Source organism: Eurypyga helias, unplaced genomic scaffold, assembly GCF_000690775.1.
Source record: "Eurypyga helias isolate BGI_N326 unplaced genomic scaffold, ASM69077v1 scaffold2435, whole genome shotgun sequence".
Classification (NCBI taxonomy): Eukaryota; Metazoa; Chordata; class Aves; order Eurypygiformes; family Eurypygidae; genus Eurypyga; species Eurypyga helias.
This window is the reverse complement of record NW_010253263.1, coordinates 45506-70112: the sequence shown is the minus strand read 5'-3', so window position 1 is coordinate 70112 and position 24607 is coordinate 45506. Positions and strand designations below refer to the sequence as shown.

Genomic DNA, 24607 nt, shown 5'->3' with positions numbered 1-24607 from the left:
AAGTTTATTGTCAATTAGTGTTGGGTAAAAAAAAGTATGAACTGCAGCATTTTCTATCCCACGGTCTGTAGTGAACAGCAACCTTTGACAGTAGCACTGATAAGCGTAATTACAAATTGTCTGAAATCTTCATGTTAAATAGGATTTTCTTCTACAGAATACAATTAATGAAGAAAATTGGAATGTGTCTTTTTTCAGGTCAGTGCAAGAATAGCACTCAGCTGTCTTTGAAGGACTGCTTTGACCCCTCAGAAACAAAACCGATACTGGAAGAAAGACTGCAGAGGCTAAAGGTAAAGTATGAAAATGTTGTAATTTCTAAAGCTGATTGTTCTTGAAGTTTTACTGTTTTACACAGGAGACTATTCTTGGGAGTGAATTTTCCTGCAGTGATTTTGTGACTTGAGGCTGAAAGAACATTTCATGTAACTTAAAGCATATTAGGGAATGAAAATAAAACTTTGTTAAAAGGGGGAGTATCAGTGTTCAAGTCCAGACGCCGCTGGGCAAGCGAGAGACAGGACTGTAGCTGGTGAAAGTCAATGGACTTTTGACTAAGGACTTCAGGCTGCGAAGATGCAGAAAGTCAGAGATGTACAGAGTAAAATGAAATTCCTTCCCCCATCGGACTCCAGTGTGAAAAAATTTCACTCTCAGACTGAATCAACAGAAAAGAGATGGAAAAGTCACAACATCTACAAGAAACATAGTTAAGTGGCAGAAGAAGACATAGTGATATCAGTGCAACATTGGTATGCTGCTTGCCTGTTTCTTCTGTGTCTATTTGTGCTGTAGAGAAGAAAGTCCAAGTCGTCTACTTCACTTTCTCCTTATTCTACAAGCAGCAACTTCTCCATTTACAAGTAGAATAGTCATCAAACTGTGAATTAACATTTTCTTTTTCAAGAACTGGAATTACTGTAGAAAATATTGGTGGAGATAACAGGAGCTGAAAAACCGTTGTAACATAGATACCTATTGTCCAACAGCAAATTTGACAAATGCATCTTGTCTTTGTGCTCTTACTCAGCACTTCCTAACATCTGAAGGCAAAGATAGAGATATCCAAGAGGTTAAAGCTTTATTGAATAAAGTGAGGCATTACTTGCCCAAAGCAAGCATTAGCCACCTTAACAGCCGTGTGAGAGATCAAGAAGCAGAACTACAAAGATTGATCTCCAAATGTCAGAAACGGGAAAAGGAACTTGGCGCTTCTCTCCAGCAGCTCAGTAGGTAGGGAATGAATGTAGTTTCTGACATTTTAATCAAAGTGATATAAAATGATTCATTAATAAACATCCATAAGAAAGGGCAAACAACCCTGCTTTTTATTCAAGGTGGTATTTTAATAAAGGGTAGTGAGTATTTTGTTGTATGCTTCATGTGTTTTTTTGCTTCTTTACAGACTTAGTGTTGTATGGGGTCATATGCTTATGGATAGTTTCAGTGACATGACACGAGAAAATTTTAAGCTTGTGCTTAAAACTTTGATCAGACACATGATATTTATGTTACATTTTCAGCAAAACATTGCTGTCAGCAGGTTTTAGTCACGTAACGCCTCTCTTTTTGGCCTATGTCTGTGTTTATACTCTCTTCAGCCTTGGAGAAAGGAGCACTGTCTTGGGAGAATGGCTCACTGCTCAGGAAGAAAAACTAGATGAGATCAAAGAAGATGAGACAAAACTTGAAAACTTTTATAAAACATCATTAATGCAGAGGTACAGTTTTCTTGGGTTTCTCTCTAAGAACTGTATTCTAAAGGAAATTGCTCCATGTTGTCACAACATATAGATGTTTATTAATTTTTTGTATTTATCAGAAAACCGTTTGACTCCATGGCTCAGCTAGCAAATTCCTTGAGGGAGGCCGGGCTGACAGAAGATGAAACCATTTCAGAAGCCAGTGGTCTTATTAGTAGATACCAGACACTGATAACACATGTTAGTGAAATGGCAGGGAGTACTGAGAGACTTCCAGTGGAAGAACAAAATTTTGAAGAACTTGCCCAGGATGTTTCTTGCTGGATCAAAAAGCTCGAGGAGGCTATAAATAAGCTGAGTTCACAGGAAAGTGAGTTGTCATCAGATCAAAGGAATAATCAGATAAAGGTATTGTGTTAAAAGTATTTCTTTTCCACTTCAGAGCTAACGCTAGTATCAGGGAAGTGCTTGATGAGTCAGTACCTCTTGAAACATACTGTCACTGCTGATTGCCTGTGGTTTGGTGGCCTATTGGCGGGGTCGGAGGGTTAGTTGTTTGCTGTTGTTTTTGCATCGTTTAGTATGCACGTTAAGATGAGATTCTCTGCTGCACCTCAGCGTGGAGCAGCACAGAACTCAGAAGGTCTTGGTGGCTGTTCACCTTCCCATCACAGTCCACTGCGGAGGTGGGGAGGTCAGTAACACAGCTGGAGAGCCTCTGCACGGTGTGTGCCTTCTTGGGTGTCCTCCAGTGCCATGGTACTGGGCTGCTCCACTGCCTGGGTGGGTCTCGGGCCTCAATGTCCTCTTTGGTGTCTCCTCTCTGATTACTTAGGAGGCCTTCTGATAGAGTAGCCAGAAATGAGGATGTTGAGATTTACATGTTTCGTTCTGCAGAAGGGATACTATTGTGGCAGATATCTCTCCCTAAGATTTGGAGCATTTTTTTTATTTTATCAGTACAATATTGGTTTTGTTGTGTAGAGAATATCAATAAATCTCATAGAATGGTTTGGGTTGGAAGGGACCTTAAAGATCAGCTAGTTCCAACCCCCCTGCCATGGGCAGGGACACCTTCCACTAGACCAGGTTGCTCAAAGCCTCATCCAGCCTGGCCTTGAAGACACTTCCAGGGATGGGGCATCCACAGCTTCTCTGGCAACCTGTTCCAGTGCCTCACCACCCTCTCCGAGAAGAACTTCTTCCTGGTTATCTAATCTAAACCTCCCCACTTTCAATTTAAACCCATTACCCCTTGTCCTGTCACCCTTGGGAAAAAGTCCTCCCCAGCTTCCGTGTAGCCCCTTCAGGCACTGGAAGGTGCTATAAGGTCTCCTCCGAGCCTCCTCCAGGCTGAACAAGCCCAATCTCAGCTTCATTATCCCATACTTTCTAAAACTAGAAGATCTATCTTTTTATGTATCAGTTCTAGAGGTATTTGAGAGGCAGGTAGACGAGGTGCTTAGGCACATACGGTGTAGTGGTGGTGTTAGCAGTTTTAGGCTAACAGTTGGACTCGATGATCCTAAGGGTCTTTTCCAACCTAAACGATTCAGTGTGGTACATTGGAAAGAGAATTCTTTTGTGTTGAACTGCAGTGTACAGAATCATCGGTAATAGATTTTATTCTGTAAGCAAAAATAGCTGTATATGTACTGCTTCTGTTTCTTGTTTAATACAGGAAATCACAGCTCTGAGAGATGCAGTAGAGGCCAAAATACAGAACATGGTAGCTCTAGGAGAAACTTTAATGCACAATGAGACAAACAAGTAGCAGACTATTTCTGAGCTCCAGAATCAGTGGGAAAGCACCTGTCAGTTAGCCACTGAATATAGAAGGTAATGTGGAATTTGCCAACAGGCAGTACAGATCACTTACTGCTATATTGCTTTTCTTCTCTTCTTGCACAGTTGCACTGAATTTTTATTCTCTGGGGACAGAACAAGATGCCTACAAAAAAACTTGTCTCTCTGCAGTGTTTTGGAGGGGCAGGTCACAGTTTGGATTGAATGGTCAAGCGTGGGGTGTAGCCAGGTGTAAGGGGGGTGGCAGGACAGCTGATGGGGTCTCCCAGCTTGCCTCAGATTCCCTTTTGATACTGAAGTAGCTCAGCCACTCTTGTAAACAACAACAAACAAATGGACACCCACTATTCCTTGTTTCATTAAAGTGAGGGTGCATGGATTTAATCACTGTGGTGGCCCTTCCCTGCAATTTGGCCTGGGCTTTGTGCCTCAGGCATCGTTCCCCAGCAGGGGTGGGATCCACCTTTACACAGATTCATACTACTTCAGAAGGGAGTTTGTGGTAAATCCAGTAGGCTGGGATTTTAAAGCAGAGTTTTTAAAGCCTGGTTTATTCTGGCTCTGTGAGAGGGTTTCTTGACTGTGGCAGCTGGCATTAAGTCAGCAAAGGCACTTTAGTGTTGTTGGCCCTGTGGCAGCTGGGTCTGAGGACTAAATTGATCCTTTAAAACACATCAGATGATTCCAAGTATGTTGTGTAAACATAACCTGAAGTTGTGATTTTGCACCTGCAGACATCTACAAAGTATTTGTTTGCCATAAAGTCCTTGAACTGACTTTCAACAAAATCAATGGGAACTTTGCTGTTGAGATCAATTGAGGCTAGAGTAGGCCTACTGTATGTTTTTTAAAAAATGACCAGGATATGAGTTATTAAAAACAAGTATTTTTGAGAATATTCAGTTGCCTTCTCTTATTACTGAGCACTCAGTACAAGCAATAAAAGTGGTGTTCAGAAAGATAGAGCGTTGGCTATATTGGATCCAACACAGTAGAATGCAGAGCACCCTCTTCACAGTATGCTGAAGACAGGAGATGAGGTGCTCAGCACGTGTGAAGAGACGCTCAGGACCTTGCAGGAAGAGGCCTGGGAATAACAGATGCGACACAGTAACAGCAGCAGTGGAAGGCTGGAATAGGGAACTTGAAGCAAGAGTACTTAACATATGTGAGGCTATGCTTTATTTGTCATTTGCCAAAAAATATGAATCTTGAGGGGCAAAAACCAAAACACTTAAGCTTTGCTTTTGTCCTCATTTATCCTGCTGTACTTTACAGAATTATAACCACACTTTATTTGGATTTGCTTGTGTGGGATCATATTTTCAAATGTTGGCATTTAAGTTCCATCTGGAAAATATCTGAGCTCCATCACTAAATGTGAACATACAAATGTTACTCTTGTTTCACTGATCAGAGTTGCATATTTCCTGCGGACAAATGCAACCTGCTCACCTGCAGCAGATCAGCATGCAGGCTTACAAAGCTCAGAAATCGAAATGCATGGTCAAGGTCAGGAAAGTAGGCACTGGATTGTGTTAACATGACCCGTATTGCATATGCTGGCTTTATCGTCTGTGTCGCTATAACACTCTCTCACCCCCATCTCAGCCAATGCAATGTGTATCTTCTACAGAACATTCAGCAGACTCTTTTAAGAAGTGGTCAAGGAAAATAGATCCATGGCCATATTGTAGTTTTAAATCAGAACTTTTGCTGTGATGAAAAGCAGAAAAATAGAGTGTGAGCATCACGTCTCAGATGCTAGAAACTGTGGGTTTATAGTTTAAGAGCGTTAGTTGCTTGTCCTGCATTTAAGTCCAGCTCAGCAGCAATAACATTGGTGTTTTTCATTTTCATCACCATGAAAATTCCAGTCTAAAGCTGGTCGGTAATTTAAAACTTGAATAAAAGTATTCAGTATGCTCAAGTTCACTCTAATGGTTGACGTGTTGACAATTTGACATTTTCTAGCTAATGAATAAAAGTAAGATTAATACTATTAAACGCAGTGTTTTTTATTAGCCCTCAAGAGCAACTTCAGTGCAACAAGGAGCAATATGAGCAAATCGGAGAAGATCTGAGACTGGCTCTAACTGGACTGGAGAAACAGCAACAGGAGATAGGTTTTGCCCTTCAGCCTGGTTTGCAGGAGAAGCAAGCTCAGCTGACAAACTATGTCAACCTCCTGCAGAAAGCAGAAGACTTAACTTCCCAATTTAATGAATTGAAAAGCCAGGAAGATCGCCTCCAGGGTCACACTGGGCATCCCTGCTTCACAGAGATGGAATGGTTCAAATTAAAGCATCAACATGAAAATCTGCTCAGCCAGCTGCAGGTTGGAAACTCAGTCTTTTTCCTTATGAGATTACTGGTATGCCTGTTGATTGCAGTTCTCACTGTTTGACTGTAGTCTTGCTCAGCTGGCAAGTTTATATGTAAAACTGGGAGTGGTGGAAGTTCCTCTGCAGAAGGGCAGGGAATTACTCTCTCTCTCTTTTAATGTGGGAAAAAGAGCACCAGAAGCTCATATTTTTCACTTCCTTGTGCTTTGCAGAGGGGAAAAAACGTTAAAACAAATGAGACTGAGGTAAGTGTGAAGAACATTGCATATGTGTATCAACAGTTTTGGATAGTTAAAATTTGAGGCATTTGTTCCTATAATCTCCAAACCATGGTATTTTTTTTTTTTTCCTTTTGGAAGGATGCATGGCTTTTCCTGCATCTTGTTTGTTACAGGTTCCACCCAGGTTAGTGTAAACTCCATTTGTACCCTACGTGGCATTCAGCATCTAATCTTTCATCCATTTTGAATAGAAAACATCTCCTTTAGGGAGTAAATTCTCATGGAATGCAAACTCTTTGCTTCCTGCTACTAATGAAGACTTGCTTAACAATGGAGTTCATAATGTTCTGGGAAGAGGGCAAGATATTTGTTGTGCACCTGAGGTTACCTGGGTATTTTGTGGGAAACAAGCAAGTGTTTTGTGCTTCTGAGGTCTTGGAAATGCTGTGACAGTCTGAATGAGTTCTGTTTGTTTGAGCTAATGATGGACTAATACTGGAAACTCTTTGGTTTCTAGACCATAGTGCAGACATTGGAAAGTCATGTTCAAGAGCACCAGCAGTTTCAGGACATGGTAACAGGCCTGAGCAGTGAGCTGAAAACTCTCTCTGAGAAGCTTGCTGATTGTGAAGGTCCAGCAGTGGAACAACCATCAGCTGAGCAAAACCACTTGAAATCACAGGTATGTTGCAGGTTTTGCATCATGGAGAAAGTGGGTCCATGCCCTGGGGGCTTGGAGGGACCATCATGTTTATAAGAGAACTACTAAAGGTGTCAAACTGAAAAACTAAGAAACCTTTCTAAAATAAAAAGTCTGTGGTATTCCTTTTATCAAGATAATTGTAGGCCTAAAACCACTCTTAATGAACTGAGTGGAACTCTACTGTTAGCTGAACCGAAGGTAGAATTGCCCTAGCACGAGCATGCAGCCTTCTTCAATTTGGTTGGTTGGGTTTGGGTTTTTTTGCCTCTCTGGGCGTAATGAGAAACGAGATCGTTACAATTGGTGTTATTAAATGTCTTTAAATTAGCTAGAGCGGAAAGCTTAGGAAAATGTCAGTGAGGCAAGTTCAGTTTTAAGAAGTGTCCTTCATGCATAAGTAGACATTCTTTTGCACTTTGGCAGAAGGGGGGTAACAGTCTTGTAGGTGTGAGCATAGAGAGCTACTGAAAGCTGAAACCATACCTCAGATATGGATCACTGCATTTCCCCTTCCTCCAGAATTTGCTATACTTCTAACAAGTAAAAACAAATAGGAGATGGAGGGGATTATATGTTCAGAACTTGGAAAGATCACCATGCACCTCACAGCGTTCTATCTGATTGTTTTATCACTGTTGTAATGCTTATAGCTTCAAGTGTTGTCTTCATAAAAATGACTGACTTTAATGGATTAGTATTTGACCTTTTGCAGTAAATAGGTCTGCATGTACTTTTCAACAGTTTGTTGTTCCCAACAAATATTTATGATTTCAGTGATTGACTTTAGATCTTAGCATTAAGTATATTGAGTGAAGATCCTTTCTGCTAAAATGTTTTCCTCCTGTTTAAAGGAACAACAAGGACCTCTTACTCAATGCGAAGACACGTTAAAGAAGATTTTGGTTTTAGCAGAAACTGTTAAACAGAACACATCTTCACCAGGACACAAGTTTATTAAGGATGAGATTGAAACACTTCAGAGTGAACACAGGAGTCTGGAAGAAAGACTTGAGAATGTCAAGCAAAAGAAGGAAAATATTCTCAGTGAAACCCTTGAGGTAAAAGATGAGTTTAGTAATGAAATACAGATGGAAGATAAGGCAGATACAATGCTGAAGAGAGACAGACAGATCACTTCTGATACTCCTGTCAGTGCAGAAGAGAGCACCACGGCAGTGGAGCTAAAGGAGCCTTTGGAAATGCATGATGTGAGTATATTTGTTGGCAGTCATGACAGTGGAAGAAGCACCTATCTCTCAAATGCCCTTTGTATATTGCATGCTATATTGCCCCCTGAATTACACTGAAATTAAGCCTTCTAAAAATATATGTGTATAAATCAAAGATGTGAAGAACAACTCCCTTAACTTATAACAAGTCTGTAATAACTCCCTTATTCTAACAGGTCTGTAACAAGCCAATAATGTCTATTCAAAACGGCAGTTTTCCATTTAAGCACAACTTGCATATGGCTTTTTCTTGCGTGTGATTAGAGCAGGTATCCTTGGTCAGGACACAAAGGGAGAGGGTGTATAGATGAGAAAATTGCAGATACATCTGCCAAAGAACTTTGAGAACTTCACTTAAACCAGTTAAGACTTGTTTAGAACTGCAGCACAGTATTGGTCCTGTTTCTTTTCGTAGATGATAATTTTTGCCATTCAGAGGTTTAATGTTAAAATGCAATATTTACAGTCACACAAGCAATTTTTCTTTTATATAATTTCTCTTAGGGTCAAGATGTAAATGGAAATGTGTCAGAGAAAGAGGAGCAAACTGATCCGCTTTTGGAGGAAAGCAGTGTGTTGTCAGACAGCCCATTACAGGGTATCCATCAAAGCAAGGACAGACTGGGGCAGACTGTTCAGGTGCCTGACAAATACATTCTAATACATGTCAGTGTATTTCTGTGTGTGTCTGTTCACTAGAAATACATGTATAGTTACTTAAAACTTCTAGTCTTGCTAGTTTTCCTTATCCGATGGAAGGAATGATAAATTATGTTCTCCAAATCATCCTCTCAGCTTTGCACATGTGAAGCGTGCAAGAGATCGATGTGGTGATCTCTACAAGCCCCCCAGGGCTTGGACCCACTTTCTCCATGATGTAAAACCTGCAACATACCTGTGAATTCAACGGGTTTTGTCACCTGCACACCCACAGTAGGTAAGGAGAAGTCACCAACCTGGATCTGCTGATCTTTAGGAGACCTCAGAACATTCACACTGTAAATGACTTCACATGTGCAAAGCTGAAGGAATGATTTGGAGAAGACCCTTATTGCCCTGACCATTGAGTGATAACAGTAGCTCAGAGAGATAACCATCAAAATGGGAAAAAAATTGGAGTGGAAACCATCCATAGTGGCATTTCTGGAGAAGGATAAGGTCAATAGTTAGAGTTGCCAAATACATATAACCATAAACTTCTATGACGGTATTGAAAGTCATGTGAGCACTTACTCCTGTTCGGTTTGTCCTGAAACTGTTCCAGAGTGATGAAGGTCCCAATACGGCAAACTGATCTGAGCAGGTGTATCCAAGAGACTCTGGATTTGGGTTACCTCAGCCTTTTCCTTCACTCATTAGCCTAGAAGTGAAGATAGAGCTGGCAGCTTGTGGAGTGTAATGTTCCTTAGTAAATTTAGATTTTGGACTGTGATTTTTTTAGTGGTTGTAAACATTGTGTGTTTTTCAAATCAGGGGGAAGCTGATAAAGAGAGCCCAGGTATGGACAAACACGATAGAGTCCAGGAGGATGCTCTGGACAATGTGGTCCAGGTTGGTGAAGCAGAACTGGAAAGGCATCAGGATGGTGTTGGTATTGAAGGTGATGAAACAAGAAAGGAAACCTATTCAGCAGAGGTAACTGGACGTGAGATTACACAAGAGCGATTGAGTCTGAGGGTGTATGTCTACAGTTCATTTGCAGTAGGGATGATACTACAAATAAATAAGTAAAACCTCAGGTTACACAGCTATTTTTGTCTGATGTGCTGTATACTTAGCATGCGTTAACTCTCCAAATCATTTCCAGTACATTTAAAATTAGTATGGAGGGGATTTCTTTTTCCATTAGTGGTTTGCTAAGGATATTGCATTCCAAGTCTGGATGTATGGTGCAGTCTTCTTACCGTTTTGCTTGAATACTGTTATTTTGTTTGAATCTCTTTAATTTATTTAGATTTCTTATTTACATATTTACTGTGCATGTATGAGGCTGCATTTGTAATGATGTGTCCTGTTTGACACTCCCGGGTACAAGGGGAATTAGACAAAATTAGAGCAAATTGGACAAAGAAGAGCTGAAGAGCTGTAGCCATAATGAGGGGGAAGGGACTAAGTTCTTGTTGGAGATGAAGAGGCTTACAGGCATCTCCTTGCTGTCATCCCTCCCTGAAGGGGTGTTATGGAGAAGACACAGCCAGACACTTCTCAGACCTTTGGTTTTAGCAAACTGTGAGAGATGCTGAAAGCAGTGTAGTAGTGGCGAGATGGAGCAGAGTGTGCCTTCATAAGCTTGCTGAGAATTGGGGTAAATTTGTTCATTCTGAATTGCAGGTGGGCTACTTTCAGTACCTATTCTGTCTGACTTGCAGCCACTGGCTCACATATCTGTGCAGCACGGGTAGGTCCCTGATGCTGTGCCCTGCCTGTGTCAAACTCAGGCAGGACTTCCTGTAAGCAAATACCTCAGCACGTGCATAGAGCAGATCCCTGGGCTGCCCACGGGAATATCCTGCCTGGTAATAGGCTGGTTGTCTAACCACAGACTCTGCCTACAGTACCAGATTGGAGCCTCAGGAAAAAGCTAAACCTTTAAAAAAAAAACAACAAAAAACAAACAAACAAAAACAAAAAAACAATGCTGAAGACTGCATCTGGGGGGTACACAGTTCAAGGTCCATGCTTAGAGTACCGAAACATGAACAGTTTAGGTCAGAGGAAGAACACTTGCAATCTGCAATTTTTTGAGAAATGTATAAAAAAATTGCAGCACTGCTGCTTCTAAATTATTTCCTTTGCCATAACCTTGCCCACAATAAATTGAGATGGAATTGTGGTTTTCCTCATCTACCTATAATTATGGGCTTTGTAATGTTGTCAGCTCAAGCACTGTAATTGCTACTCAGCAGATTTGATTAGGGATTTTTGATTACTTTTTTATTTTTCTTACACCAAAAGGATAAACGTAGTGATGTCAAGGATGAGTCATATAGAGAAGATGTGGAGCAGGTTCAACGAAGAGTGTGCCAGAAGAGTCAAGTCCTGAAATCCTCATCAGATGAGGAAGATGATCTGGAAACAAATCTCCCAGTTTGTGCACATGAGGTAGCCCACATTCTGTTATTTCAAGCTAAATTTGACAGTCGCTGAATTTTTGTTTCCACATGGGCTTTGGCTGAAGTTCTGTAATAAAAGAAGCAGCAATTACTGTCACATCAAATTCAAGACCATTGTGTATAGTTCTTCTTTAAGTCCATGGTAGTTTTGAACTTTATCCAAAGTGCTAGCCACGTCATATTATTCAGTGGATATGTTCAGAAGAGGAATATTGATTTTTCAGAGCCATCACAATCAGTCTTTATTTTATGATATTTAGAGTTTCTCTTTAAATTATTAATCAATACAACTTCTTTGCCTGTTACTATAATTAGCTGTGATAGTCTTTGCCATCATAAAGAAGGTAGATTGGAAAACTGAAATCCAGGGGTGATCCAGAGTAACAAAATAAATGAAATAAAATAGAGAAAGGAGAATGGATTCAAGCTGAATGGGTAACAAAGTACATTACTAAATTACATTAGTCTATTCTTCATTCAGAGTAAGGCTGTTAACATCTCAAGTGCCCCATGACTGCTGATCCTCGGTCACCACATTCTTAAACTGAAGGTAGGGCCAGATCTAATCTTCACAGTTAAACCTATAGGCAGGTCCACAGCTGTCCTCTCCATGGGTGAGTCTTACCTGGGATTTGGACATCTGCTGTAACTGGAAACCCCAACAAAATTTTCCAAAGGTCTCGGGGGTCTGGGGAGGTCCCTGCTGACTGGAAGACAGCCAGTGTTATTCCAATTTACAAGAAGAGGGGTGAGGGAAAACCCAGGAAACTACAGACCTGTTAGTCTAACCTCAGTTCCTGGAAAAATTGTGGAGAAGATTGTGCTGTGTATTACTGAAAATCATTTAAATGCAGTCATCATAGAATCACAGAATTCATGAAGGTTGGAAAGGACCTTTAAGATCACTGAGTCCAATCAAAAACCTAATGCTGTGAAGTCCACCACACTTGGCTTTGTTATGCCTCATACAATTGGCCTTGGCCTATCGATCCAGCCTGTCCAGATCCTTCTGTAGAGCCTTCCTGCCCTCAGGCAGATCAACATTCCTGCCCAACTTGGTGTCATCTGCAAACTTACCAAGGGTGCACTTGATCCCCTCGTCCAGATCACTGATAAGGACATTAAACACAACTGCCACAGATGAGGCACAGTCACCTTAGGTTCACAGAGGGAAAGTCCTGTTTAAGGAATTTGATATCCTTCTACAGTAAGGTCACCAGCCTCGTGGATGAAGGGAAGGCGGTGGGTATAGTTCTTCTGGATTTTACTACGGCTTTTGATACTCACATCATCCTTCTGAACAAGTTGTCCAACTGTGTGATGAGCAGGTTCTTGGTGCTCTGGGTGAAGAACTGGCTGAAGGGCAGAGCTCAAAGGGTTGTCGTGAATGGGGCTGCAACATGTTCCTCAGGGTTCAGTTCAGAAAGGGATCTGGGGATGCTGGTTGACAGCAGGCTCAGTATGAGTCAGCAGTGGGCCCTGGTAGCCAAGAGGGCAAATGGCACGCTGGGGTGCATCCCACACAGTCTTTTCCCCACTGTATTTAGTGTTGGTGCTGCCTCACCTTGAGCACTCTGTGCAGTTCTGGGCCCTGCAATTCAAGAAGGATGTGAAGGTTCTTGAATGCATCCAGAACAGGGCAACAAATCTGGGAAAAGGGCTGGAAAGTGTCCTGTGAGGAGCTGCTGAGGACTTTGGGCTTATCTGGTTTGGAGAAAAGGAGGCTGAGGGGCAATCTCACTGCTCTCTGCAGCTTCCCGAGGAGGGGAAGTGGAGAGGGAGGTGCTGATTTCTTCTTCCTGGGATCCAGGTAGAGCACACATGGTAATAGTTCAAAGCTGCACCAGGGGAGGTTTAGACTGGACATTTGGAAGCATTTCTTTACCAAGAGGGGGATCAGACACTGGAACAGGCTTCCGGGAGCAGAGGTGGATGCCCCAAGCCTGTCAGTGTTTAAGAGGCTTTTGTACAATGCCCTTAACTGTGTGCTTTAACTTTTGGTCAGCCGTTAGACTAGATGATCACTGTAGGCCCCTTCCAATTGAAAAGATTCTGTTCTGTTCTAAATTGACTGATCTTCACTTCTAAATGTGGTCTTTAAGTGTTTGTATTCCATCGATTTATAGTGTGTAAAGGGAAAAGGAAGTGGGTTCTGCTGATTTCCTGAGGAAAGTGTTGGATAAGAAAGGATGGAGACTGTGTGCTATACCCTAGCCTGAGGCCTGAGTCATGATTGGCAGTTTCCCACAGGCCTGCACTGTGAAGAGTCAGCAGGGGAACCTTAGCTTTGGACCTGAAGGACAGTAACCAGTTAACAACCCCTATTCTCTTCCCTTTTCATGTTTTCCTCCCTCTCCAATCATCTGATGGACTGAAAAAACTATAGGAAACATTAAAACTATATTGTGTGGAGAGATTGACACTACCTATGCGTCTGCGTGTCTGGGGAGGCAGCGCCGTGGTGTACGTTGAGAATGTCATACAAGCAAAACATGTACACAAGGGTCGCGAGGTTTTTCTTAGTGTCAGGACACCTAATTTTCTGTGTGTTTTGATGTGCTTATATTTCAGTCTGTTAAAGTGGATTTCCTCCTCACTCTGTGATAGCCTAGCTGAGTTTTTCTGCTTATTTGAGTTCTCTGGCACTCCAGAGCCTCTTAAGATGAAATCTTAAGTCTGAATCGATGCAACCATTACAGATTTGTACACAGAGAAATGGAAAAGTTATCTGATTGACTACTTCATGAGTGCTCCTCTTCAGTTTTGACTGAAAATAACCAAAAGAGTTCAAATAAACAGAATTATTCTTTTCCGATAGCATCTGCAGTGTGCTGCCTGTTTCCCCCTCTTGGAAGCAGGTATATTTTGGATAGCTCATGACCCACAGAGACAAGACAACAGTGACAGCTTACAAGTGATATGACTGCAAAGATAGCTGGCTGCTTCCTAGTAAAATAGTATCTACAGTAGCAATACAGCAAGTTGATCAAACCAGATTTTTTTATCATTGCTGGTTTTATGTGTTGGTACCTAGAGAAGCTCACACCCTGGTCATACCCATGTATTTGTGTGCATTCACTCACATGGACTCTGTATGTGGAACAGTTCATAGTTTGCACCGGATACAGGCAGGCGCTGGGTGAAGGGAAATGCAGGAAGATTTTTAAGGTATTGCAATGTGACCCAATAAACCTCTGACATTTCATGTGTGTTGTTGTCTGCAATAGCTGAAGATGCTTCAGAGGATCCTGTTTTACATCTGAACTGGGGCTGGCTAAGAGCATCCACTTGGGCATCTACCTCAGCTCAGCTGATGGGCTGTTAAACTTGACCCCAAGTGATTTCTCCTTATGTCATTGTGGGACTGATGGCAGGGGCTGGCTCTGAAGCCCCCCGTTCCCTTCCTCCCCACCACGATTGAGACATGGCTCACTAATGTTATCACCTTACCCCTGATTTCAGGTAGCACTTATGGCAGTAGCAGCTGTGGCTTTGTGTCACAGCCAAGCTGCTTCACGCATGAGTCACCTTGTGAAGAACAGTTGAAGAGAGAGTCCTGGTGAGGACACAGCAGTGTAAGGCAGGTGCTGAGCAGAGGGAATTTGGGTGTGAGGAGAAGTTAAAGGTCCATGAATGGGAGGGGGAGAAGACAGGGTAGACCTCTGGATTTATAGTAGCAGAGGTGGGTGCAGGGAGGATGTTGTTTGAAGGTGGGGATATCAGTATGTCAAACTTAAAAATGATGGGCAGAGATTTCATAGCTATCTGAGCAGGGCTGGCAAGCCAGGGTGACTGCAGGGGGGGTGTAGTGAAGGAGATTTCAGGCTCTGAGTCCTGGATGACCCACAGAGGCTGTGGGGGAAGCCACAGCAGGATTTAGGTATGGCTTAAACGTGTGAAGCAAAGTGTCGTAGTTAGAAAACCTGTTGGATTAGGACCTTCAGAAGTCAGAATCCTGTTTTGTGTTGTAGGACACAGGTGCAGAAGTGGTTGTCCAGAAGGAACTATTTCCTGGAGTGCAAGTAAACACTGAATATTTTGAAGAGGAACAAAAGGTCAATGAGCTGAAAAATGAAGTGGCTGAACTGGATATCGTGCTCATAAATGAACAACTAAAAGAGCTGGAGGTATGGAAATTGCAAAGCCATTCCTCATTGTTAATGTAGTGATACACTTACTGAATTATGATTCACTTGGGCAAAACAAAATTGTTGCATATAGTCTTATCTAAGGTTTGACTGCATGAGTAGTCAGTTTGTCTACCAGGTGACCTGCAAACACTGTGCCTTAATGCAAATATGTCCATGTAAATACCGTATTTTGTACTGCTCTTCTAGAGTGCAGTAGTAGATGCACTTGTGATTGCACATGTGCTTCCATGGTGTGCACAGGTACGCGTGCTCATCTGCATGGGACCAAGCAAGCACACGTTTGTAGAGGTATCAGCATTTAACTGTATTTTGTGCTGAAAGGTGGAAGTGTTTAAGACCTCTTAATCCTCTCTCTGTTTTGGGCTTGATTGTAGAATTTACAAACTGAACTGAAAGCATGGAAAGAAAAATCTTTGTGTCATAGTCAAGAAGCGTTTCCCAACGCAACAGGAGCAAACGTAGCAGAGCTGCAAACCACAGAGCCTGCGGTGCCCTGCTGGGACAGGCTGCTGCAGGAACTAGATGATGTTAAGGCAGTGAAGCAACAGCAATACTGTTTAATTAATGAGTACCAGAAAAATCTTTCAGCTGCTCAGTCCTCCATGAAAAATCTGTCAACAGAAAAAGATAACATAAAAATGTAAGTATAGTTGAGGGTTTCTGTTAATAGGTTGCAGAACAAATATGGTCCTAGACTGAATTTCGTGCCATACTTCCATAATGCTTAGGCAAGGATATGTGTTTTAACCATCTCGTTAATGTTGGGTTGCAAGAGAAGTCTCGTGGGTTTATAAATTTAAAGAGCCTTAAACAGAAGCATTTCTGGTGGTTCTCTGCTATCCTTTAGCAACATCTATTCTTTTTATTTTTTAGGTAAAACAAAGAAATGGTTTTTGTGCTAAAAACCTATATAAAAAACGTGTTAAAATATATTTTCAAAAATATGGCAGATGTGAAATATGAATTTTTCTTTAAGGACTTATCAGTTCTAATTTTTTTCTCAGTGAAATATCTCATTACTCTGAAAATTAACCTTATTTCTTAGGAATATTTCTATTGCAATGAATAAGTCTACAGTGCCAATTCAGAGGTAACCAATGCACACAAAATATTTAGTACGTTTTATGAATTAGCCTTCAAAACATGGAACTAACCTTTCAGTCACAATAATGTATGACAATAATTTGAAAAATCTTTTAAATAATATAAAATAATATTAAGTTACAGCAAGGCGATTTGAAAAAAAAAAAAAAGAATAAAAATCTAGCTGCTAAATGTATTTTAGATGGGAATTTCAAAATACTCCTGGAAATAAAAGATGAGTAAATAAACCCCTCCAAATTAATCTTGACTGAATGGGAATTCTTTAAGTTTTTTCTTATAACTAAGTTTTTTCTTCATTGTAAATGAGAAATCACCGTAAAATGTTAATTCACTTGGGGATGGTGTAACAGTATTGTTGATTTAAAAAATCTTCTTTATTGTAACTTAGAAGGGAGGCTACATTCCTTTAGGAGATAACACATTCTTTATTAGTATATACTGTAGCTTTAGAGAACATACATTAGCATATACCTTTCCTGCAGAGATATCTAGATATAACTAATGCTGTACCGATAAGCAAGAAATAATGATATTGCCATGGTGGTTAGGAAATTTGTGAGAGAGCACTTAGTGATTAAGTGAATAAAGTGAGTGAATCATTTTCTAAACGGTGAAATTCTCTTTTTTAAAATGAATTTATGTTTTAGGAGATTTATTTTTTTAATGCTACTCATATTTTTGGCAGGGGTCCTATGAACAACACAGTTCTTCTGGAGAAAATTAAGACATGCACAGAGTCCTTACGAAAAGAAAGAGATGTCTTAAACCAGTTGAAAGCTCAACAAGAAAGTTTATCTCAGCATTTAACATGTATGGATAAAGTGTTAACCGAAAGCCAAATGAGGCAACTGGAGGAATGGTGGCAACACATGGAACAATCAGTGCAAAAGAAACATGATCAAGTTGTGGCAGAAATTGATGAATTTAACCTGCTTATGAATAAAGCACAGGATATTCAGAGACTGATACAAGAACAGTGTTTACAAGCAGACTTATATTCCTTACCTGAAGGAAAAGCCAAATACCCTGTACTTTGTACCACATTGCTACAGGACATTAAACATGGTCTTTCTCTATTAAAAAGAAGGATCGAACTGCAGATGAAAAGAATTTGGAGTGATCAAGAGAAGGTAGCTTTGGAGAACTCCATACATGATTTGCAGAGCAAATTGGAAGCATTATCAGTGCAACAAACTCCTCGAGAGGATGATCAGATCACTGGTCCTGCTCTTATGAAACATGAAATGATGAAAAGGCTGAAAGAAAATATTTTCTGGGTCAAAGATTCACTGTCCTCTCTTGATCAGAAAGCAGCACTTTTCCCCAGTGATGTTAAATCACAGATCAGAAGTTGTCAGCTTATGAGCACAGAAATTCTAAACAGAGAGCCTGTGATTATATCACTGGATTATGGGCTCCAGCACATCATTCCCAGCTTGAAGCCAGAGGAGATCTCTGCTATGACCTTCCTTTTACAAAGATTGCGGGATTCATACAAGGCTCTTGTTTTAAAATCAGCTCAAAGATTAGAGCACCTAGAGCTCCAACTGGAGGAGAGGCAAAAACTTATTGCAGAAGTAGAAAAAGTTCACTGTCAGCTTCAAAATGCTGAGATGCTTGCCAGGCCTGACAGGAACCAAACCAGCACATGGTCAGAATTAATCAATCAACAAGCCATTTTAAAAGAGATTTTAAAGGACATACAGGAAATAGAAGGGCTTATCTCATCCCACTGTAAAGAGAGTCAGGTCACAGCTGGAGAACTGAGCCTGTCTGAACAACTGTTTTTGATTGACCAGTTAAGAAGTCTGAAGCACAGAGCAAGGAAGATACAGAGGCAGATTCAGGGTAAACTTCACGAAGTAGAAAAAAAGATAACTGTCTACAGAGAGTTTGCTGAAGGAGTAACTTCATTGCAGCAAGATCTTAATGATGTACATTATGGTGAAATTAACCTGGAAGAAGTTGAATTATTAGATGCCAAGCAGAACGTGAAGGATAAATGCAAAGCACTTGAAGAAAAAGTATTAGCTTTCCAGTCCAATTTGTCACAAATAAAGAAGTACAAAGAAGTCTTTGAATGCGTAGGTCTAAAATGGGACTCACTGCAGCTGGATGAATTGCAAACTAAATTTTTTAAAATTAAAAATAAAATTAAAGGGAAGATAATACGGTTTGACAACATTGTTAGGGAATGTGATAGGATTCAAACATTGCTAAATGAAATCCAGACTGTGACATCCACTGTAAGAAAAGAAGCTAACATCCTAAGTGACAGCTCTGGCTCTTCTCCTGCTGAGAATCTTCTATCTGTACAGATTCTGGTTCAGACAGTTCAACAGATCTCGCACTTAACCCAAGACGTAGCAAATCAAATAAACAAAAATGAGGTCTTTGATACACCATTCAAAGAATATGAGATGAAAGAAATAAAGAGCCTGGAGAAAGATGTTGAGGAATTGAATCAGTTTCTTCAAAACTTGATGTCTAGTCTCCAGTGTGTAAACAACGAAGATATCCAGAATGAAGTAGAACATATATTCCACGTCATGGAGCGTATTCAATTAGAGCTTCAGCAGCCACTTCTGATAGACATAAAAATAATGCAGTATGAAAAGATGCGATGGGAAGCAATTCAGATTATGATGCAAGCAAAATTTTCTGCTATTAAATGTATAATGGAAAAAGAGAGGGAAAACCAAGAAGAAAAATCTCTTGCTTCTGATACAGAAACAAAATTAGAGATGCTGCAGGATCATGAAATACAACTGAAGGCAGACATTGCTGCCCGTGTTGTAAGTATATTTAATAAAAGTAAAGTATAGCCATGTGTCGTTTCCCAATAATTAGATTAGGTGTCTGTGACTGTAGCGTTTATACTTTCATGACTTACATCCTACTTTTATTCTAATAACTGAATTAGCCTGTCATCATCTCTGCATTGGTGGATATGATGGGAATCGTGGTAAGAAACTAAGGATACAAATAAGTTAGTTGAATTGTATTTGATTATAATCAAGCAGTGTGGATTAGCACAAGAAAAGAAGATAATGGAGAGGAAGGAAAAGGTGGTGTTGAAATGTTGAGGTGAAGCGACTGGGTGCAGTTGTCCCGGAATTATTCTTGGGAGTGATTTTATATTAATTTTCAGTCATAAGAAGGATGAAAAATACCAGAAGTTCCTTGTTTCTGCTGTAAAGAAAAAGCTTACTAGTTGGGAATGATCAAGGACAATAAAGCACAGGTTGAACCAATGTGATCAGGCCTCAGGGTGGGTGAGCAAAGGAAAGGCAACTGGGATCCAAGGCTTTAACGCAAGTATAAAGGGCATTGCTGCAGGATCAACCTGATTCTTGATGCCTTTGTAAGGAGAGGTCCACTCGAGCTAGAGCAGATGTGGTTAGAAGGATGAGGAATGTTGAAGGCAATTAATAAAACTGAATTTGCTCAACCTGATAAGCTAAGGGTGTTGAAATCTAGTTGAGAAATGTAATTAGGCTGGAGGTAGACTTAATGGATGGAAAAGGACTGCTTAAGCTAAACAGCATTTTTAGTACAGGGAGAACGAGGTAGTAAATAAATATATGTTGGAAACCAATACAGTGTTCACAGTCATAGCAAAGGGGTTCTGGAACTGTGTCCTGGTCAAGAAGACCTGTGCCCTGACTGCCCAAGAGTGGCTACAAATGAGGAAATAGGAAGTAGCAGCTAATTACAGGGGGTGGGTCTCAACATTCCTGATGGATTTGTGGTCCTGCTGCCAGACTTCCTGGTTTGCTGTGCTTCATCTTCACTGCTTGGATATTGTGTGGGAAGAACAATGGCAAAGTTGCTCTGCCCTTTGTGAATCCAAGAGCTGGTAAAGTCACACACCATTCTGTGTATCAGTACATGCAAGAAAAGGGTTTAGTGAGCAGCAGTTTAGCAAGTCGTAGTGGAGATACCCCCTGGAGCAGAACAAAGCATCAGTGTTTGGGCTTTCCTTGTCTGAACAGGATGTACACTGCCATGTCCATAAGGGATCTTATGGCGTTTGTGTCCTGCCATCCTTCTCTCTGGACTTTTCCAGTATTGGCAGTTCCCTCATAGCCCCTGTTCCTATGGTTAAGGGCAATCAATCCACAGGTTACAGCACTGCTCTGACTACCTAGATAGCAGAGTACACTTGCCATGTGTCTTCCCTCACCTCCTCAGGCCAGTTCTGGGAGCATTGGTCTCAAAGACAACCAGATGTAAAATTCTGAGAAGACCATCTGGTGATCCAGAGGAGCACAGCAGTCTTTCTTCATTGTTCCTTTGTTTTTGTAACACTTCCAGAGTGCTCTGGAGGAGGCATGTAAGACTGGTGAGCTTTACACAAAGGCTGTTCAGAGCGCTGCCAGGTTCATTGAGGACTGTGAAGCTCAAGTCACATCTGCCACAGGAGAGCTTGGTACCTCAGAGGAGTTCTGTCAGACGTCACAATGGAAGCAGGAAGAGTTCAACTCTGCAAAGGCTAACATAGAAAATCTGTACTCCAAGCTGAAAAACCTTATGAAACCGGAAGACAAAATATGTCTGGAAAATACTTTAACGGAACTTGTCAGTAAGAGTTTGGCGTTAAGGGAGAAGGCTCAAAGAAAGGAGGAGGATGAGCAGAGGTAGGTTTAAGAGATCTTCCTAGATCGTGTTCCTTATTATGAGAAATTGGGCTGATAATAAATGCTCTGATAGAGCCCGGTAATTCAGCAGAAAGAACTGTAAGCATTTCTGTTGTTCTTGGGTGTGGCTGTAATGGAAGGAAAAGTACCAGAAAATAAGCATATTGCTAATTATTTACAATGCAATCAATTTTAGTATATTCCAGAAAGTACGTATGGGGCTTGGCTAAGTATCATATGGTGCCAGAATCGGAAGGAAGCATATTTCCACAGTCTCTAATTCAGTGCTGGTGCAGCTTAGAATAGTTTTCTGAGGGGCCCTAGTGCAGATATTCTATGGGCTATTCTGATGGCTTGAAAAAGTAAAGACCAAACAAGATGCAGACCATCGTTTCCTTCCTTCAAATGTAGGTACGAAACAGATCTGAAAGGCCTTCAGATACATGTACAGAAAAAGTATGAGAGAGAAAGGATTTCAATTGCTTGTTCATTATCTTGATCCAGTGCTTCTGGTTCTGTTGAGCTGTTGAGCATAACCTTAAAATCTGCTTTTAGAATCAAAGAATTGGATGACTTTAAAGGCTTTGGTAATAGAAAAGAGATGATGAGATTTAGAAACTGGAATGGTACAGACCACACATCGTAGGAACAGATAGAATGTGTGTTACAAATTGAGAACTCATTTTTGGGAATGTCTCAGGAGGATGGAGGCAGGTCAAGACATTTTTACCTCTGTGGCATTTGTACCTGCATCTGTAAAATATCTTCGCTATCAGACGTGAAGTGTATGACACTTGCTAATTGCAGATAACTTGCAAAACAGTAAGGACTACTAGTTCAGAGGATTTATTTATTTTTTAATTCTAGTGGGCATTATGGTGGGAGAGAGGAGCAACCACAATAAATGTTAATTGGCCTTTTAATTGTTTCCTGCAGGTATTTTGAAAAATACAAAAGCTACACAAAAACCAAAGATAAGGTGTGCAGTGTTCTTAACAAACTGGAAAAGATGCTTAGACAGTCCTTGTCTCAAATACCAATGTCTTATAAAGAAGCTTTGGAGCACTTAGAAGAAAGCAAGGTAAGAGAGGCTCTGAAGAACTTGAAAAGCTCATGCAAAACTGTGATGCAGCTATGCACACCATATAATATCACAGGGGAAAGAAATTTAATTCTGTGTGCTGTATTTATCTATATGCAAAGCCACAGAATGTATTTATATATTCTTATAAAAAGCCAAGTTTATAACAGGCCATGTATATTGAAGTATGTTTTATTGCTGTAGAAATCAATTATCTGTGCTTAAGATGATGTTGCATGTCTGTTCAGATCCCTGATCCTTTGCAGGACCAGGACAGATTTGCTGCTGTTTTCCCTCAGAAGTGAAAATCAGACAGTTTCCAATTTTCCCACCCAGGACACTCTTGCTGCTTCCCCACCAGAACTCTCCTATAATGAACTTCTTTGCTGTCTTCTCGTCTGGTATTCATCATATTACAGGCTTGTCATTTTATATATCTGTAACTTATATTACTATATCTGTAATTGCTCATGTCTCTTCCCTTCCAAATAACCAGAAAGAAGAACAACCTAATTGCCTGGGCACGCTGTTCTTCTGTTCATTTTTTTTGTTTATTTACCCCATCTTCCTCCTCGGTCCTAGCCAACAGAATTCTCTCATTACAACTGCATTTAACCAGCTCACTGGAGAGATTGCCATTTTATTAGAGGATCCTAATCATGTTACTGAATGCCTCATTAACGCTTCTGACGATATTGTTTTATTTATTTACTTGTTTATTTTTCTCTTAAGGTTTTAGTGTCCAGCATTGACTCGGCTGAAGACGATCTTGTGAAGCTGCGGCAGGTCTCTGGAGAGCTGATGAGATTGTGCAAGAGAAGTGACAAGGCATTGGGCAGGATTGTAAAGGTGTTGTGGGAAGATTGGCTGGGTTTGCTTGAGGCAGCCAAAGGACTGGAAATTAACTGTGAAGAACTAAAGAAGGAATGGAAATTCATCAGTCAAGAGGTGAGTTGCTCAACAGACCTTAGTAGGGATGGGGCCTTCTGTAAAATGGCATGTAAAGGGCTGAGATCTGTGCAGAGCATCATCTCCTATCTACTGATCAGCCAGTTACCTCCAGCCTTTCTTGAACCTGGAGTCAAAAATGATGGAGATATTTATGTTCTCTGAACCCAGAACAACTCTGTGTGGGGTTATGTGCTTTGTTAGACTCAGCTGTTTTGGCACGCTTCAGAGGTTCAAGTTCTCTGGCTGTGTAATTCCCAGTACTTAGTTACGCGTATGAGTAAATGAATATTGTAACAAGGTGATGGAATAAAAAAGCACTTTATTTCTTATTTTGACATGCTGTTTACTTAGCTGGAACGAGAAACAATAATTCTCGATAAGCTCCAGGAAGAACAGCCAGAAAGTCTTAAAGAGAGAGAAAAGGCCACCAGAGAGGAACTGGTAGAATTACTAGAGTTTGTGAACTCATTTGAGGAAAACATCAACCAGCAACAGCTCCTCTTACTCTTACTTCTTCACCGAATAAGAAACATCCTGAATACATCTGAAAATACCGAGGCAGAAGCTGCCCTTCCTGCCTTATGTGAGATAAAGGCAATGCAGGATCGCTGTAAAAAGTAAGTGGTGTGAAATTTCAATTGAAGATAAGGCATGGGACTACTTATAAGTACAGCATTTTATTGGGTATTAAAGAATATATGAAAGCTCTAACGCACTTAAAATGATAGTGAATGCCCTACTGGGTCAGACCATTGCTCCGTCTCACCCACCTCCTGTCTCCAGCCCGGGCACTGGGGGATAGTGGTTAGGGACAAGACCTGAGCCTGGCCATATCATGCGTGGGCTGCAGTTTGAGTTCAAATGTAGAAGGAATCCAGGGATGAGGGTTGATTTTGGAGGCTCCAAGCTCTTGTGGAACTTGAATGAGATGTGTGGGTCTTCCACCCGTATGAAAATCAGACCTTGTGCTTCAGCAACAATGTAACTTTTGCCTTACTAAGTGAGAGCCACTGTTTAAAATCTGCCTCAGATATTTTTTGCAAATCTGTGGTTGTACTCACCCTTCTCCAGGCCTGCTTTTTGACATGGAAATCTCTGCAAACATCTTCTGCTCAGCCAGTGTTTTCAGTCTCTGAGAACTGAAGCTCTGTTTGCTGTTTAAATGTGCATGCTGTCTGATTTGGTCTACCAAATACTTTGTTTAGCAGTATCTGAAGATATTTTGAAGAAACTGAGACGGTGAAGGACAGAGAGTTAGTTACAGAAAACAATATTAAAATACAGAAAAACTTGATTGCGGCCACGTATTTAAAAAATATCTATGTTAAGCATGCTTTTTGATTACTCCTGTATAGTGTACAGTCTTACACTTAATATGTTCTTGCTGGAAACCTGTCATAGGTTGTATGAAAAGACTCAAGACCATAAGGATTCTGTACAAGCGGAGATTCAAGAGAGGAACAAGGTCACTGAAGAAATAAGTGCTGTGACAAATGCATTATGGAATGCTGCATCTCTCTTATTAAAAGATGCTACTGGAAAGGCAGGACGACTGGAGGT

The 24607-nt window shown here is 40.8% G+C and overlaps 1 protein-coding gene across 1 annotated transcript in view; it reads left to right on the top strand.

The window, feature by feature from the left end:
- Positions 1–24607, top strand: part of LOC104510369 (nesprin-2-like) — a gene marked incomplete at its 3' end in the record, with an annotated part of 114977 nt that overhangs the window by 46756 nt on the left and 43614 nt on the right. Inside the window, 19 exon segments of the mRNA XM_010152597.1 lie at positions 199–293; positions 1031–1233; positions 1602–1721; positions 1823–2111; positions 3385–3542; positions 5535–5847; positions 6593–6757; positions 7630–7986; positions 8512–8646; positions 9481–9642; positions 10963–11109; positions 15092–15247; positions 15646–15911; positions 17061–19170; positions 20693–21015; positions 21952–22096; positions 22829–23044; positions 23399–23664; positions 24449–24605. Coding sequence (XP_010150899.1) covers positions 199–293; positions 1031–1233; positions 1602–1721; positions 1823–2111; positions 3385–3542; positions 5535–5847; positions 6593–6757; positions 7630–7986; positions 8512–8646; positions 9481–9642; positions 10963–11109; positions 15092–15247; positions 15646–15911; positions 17061–19170; positions 20693–21015; positions 21952–22096; positions 22829–23044; positions 23399–23664; positions 24449–24605 — 5783 coding nt within the window.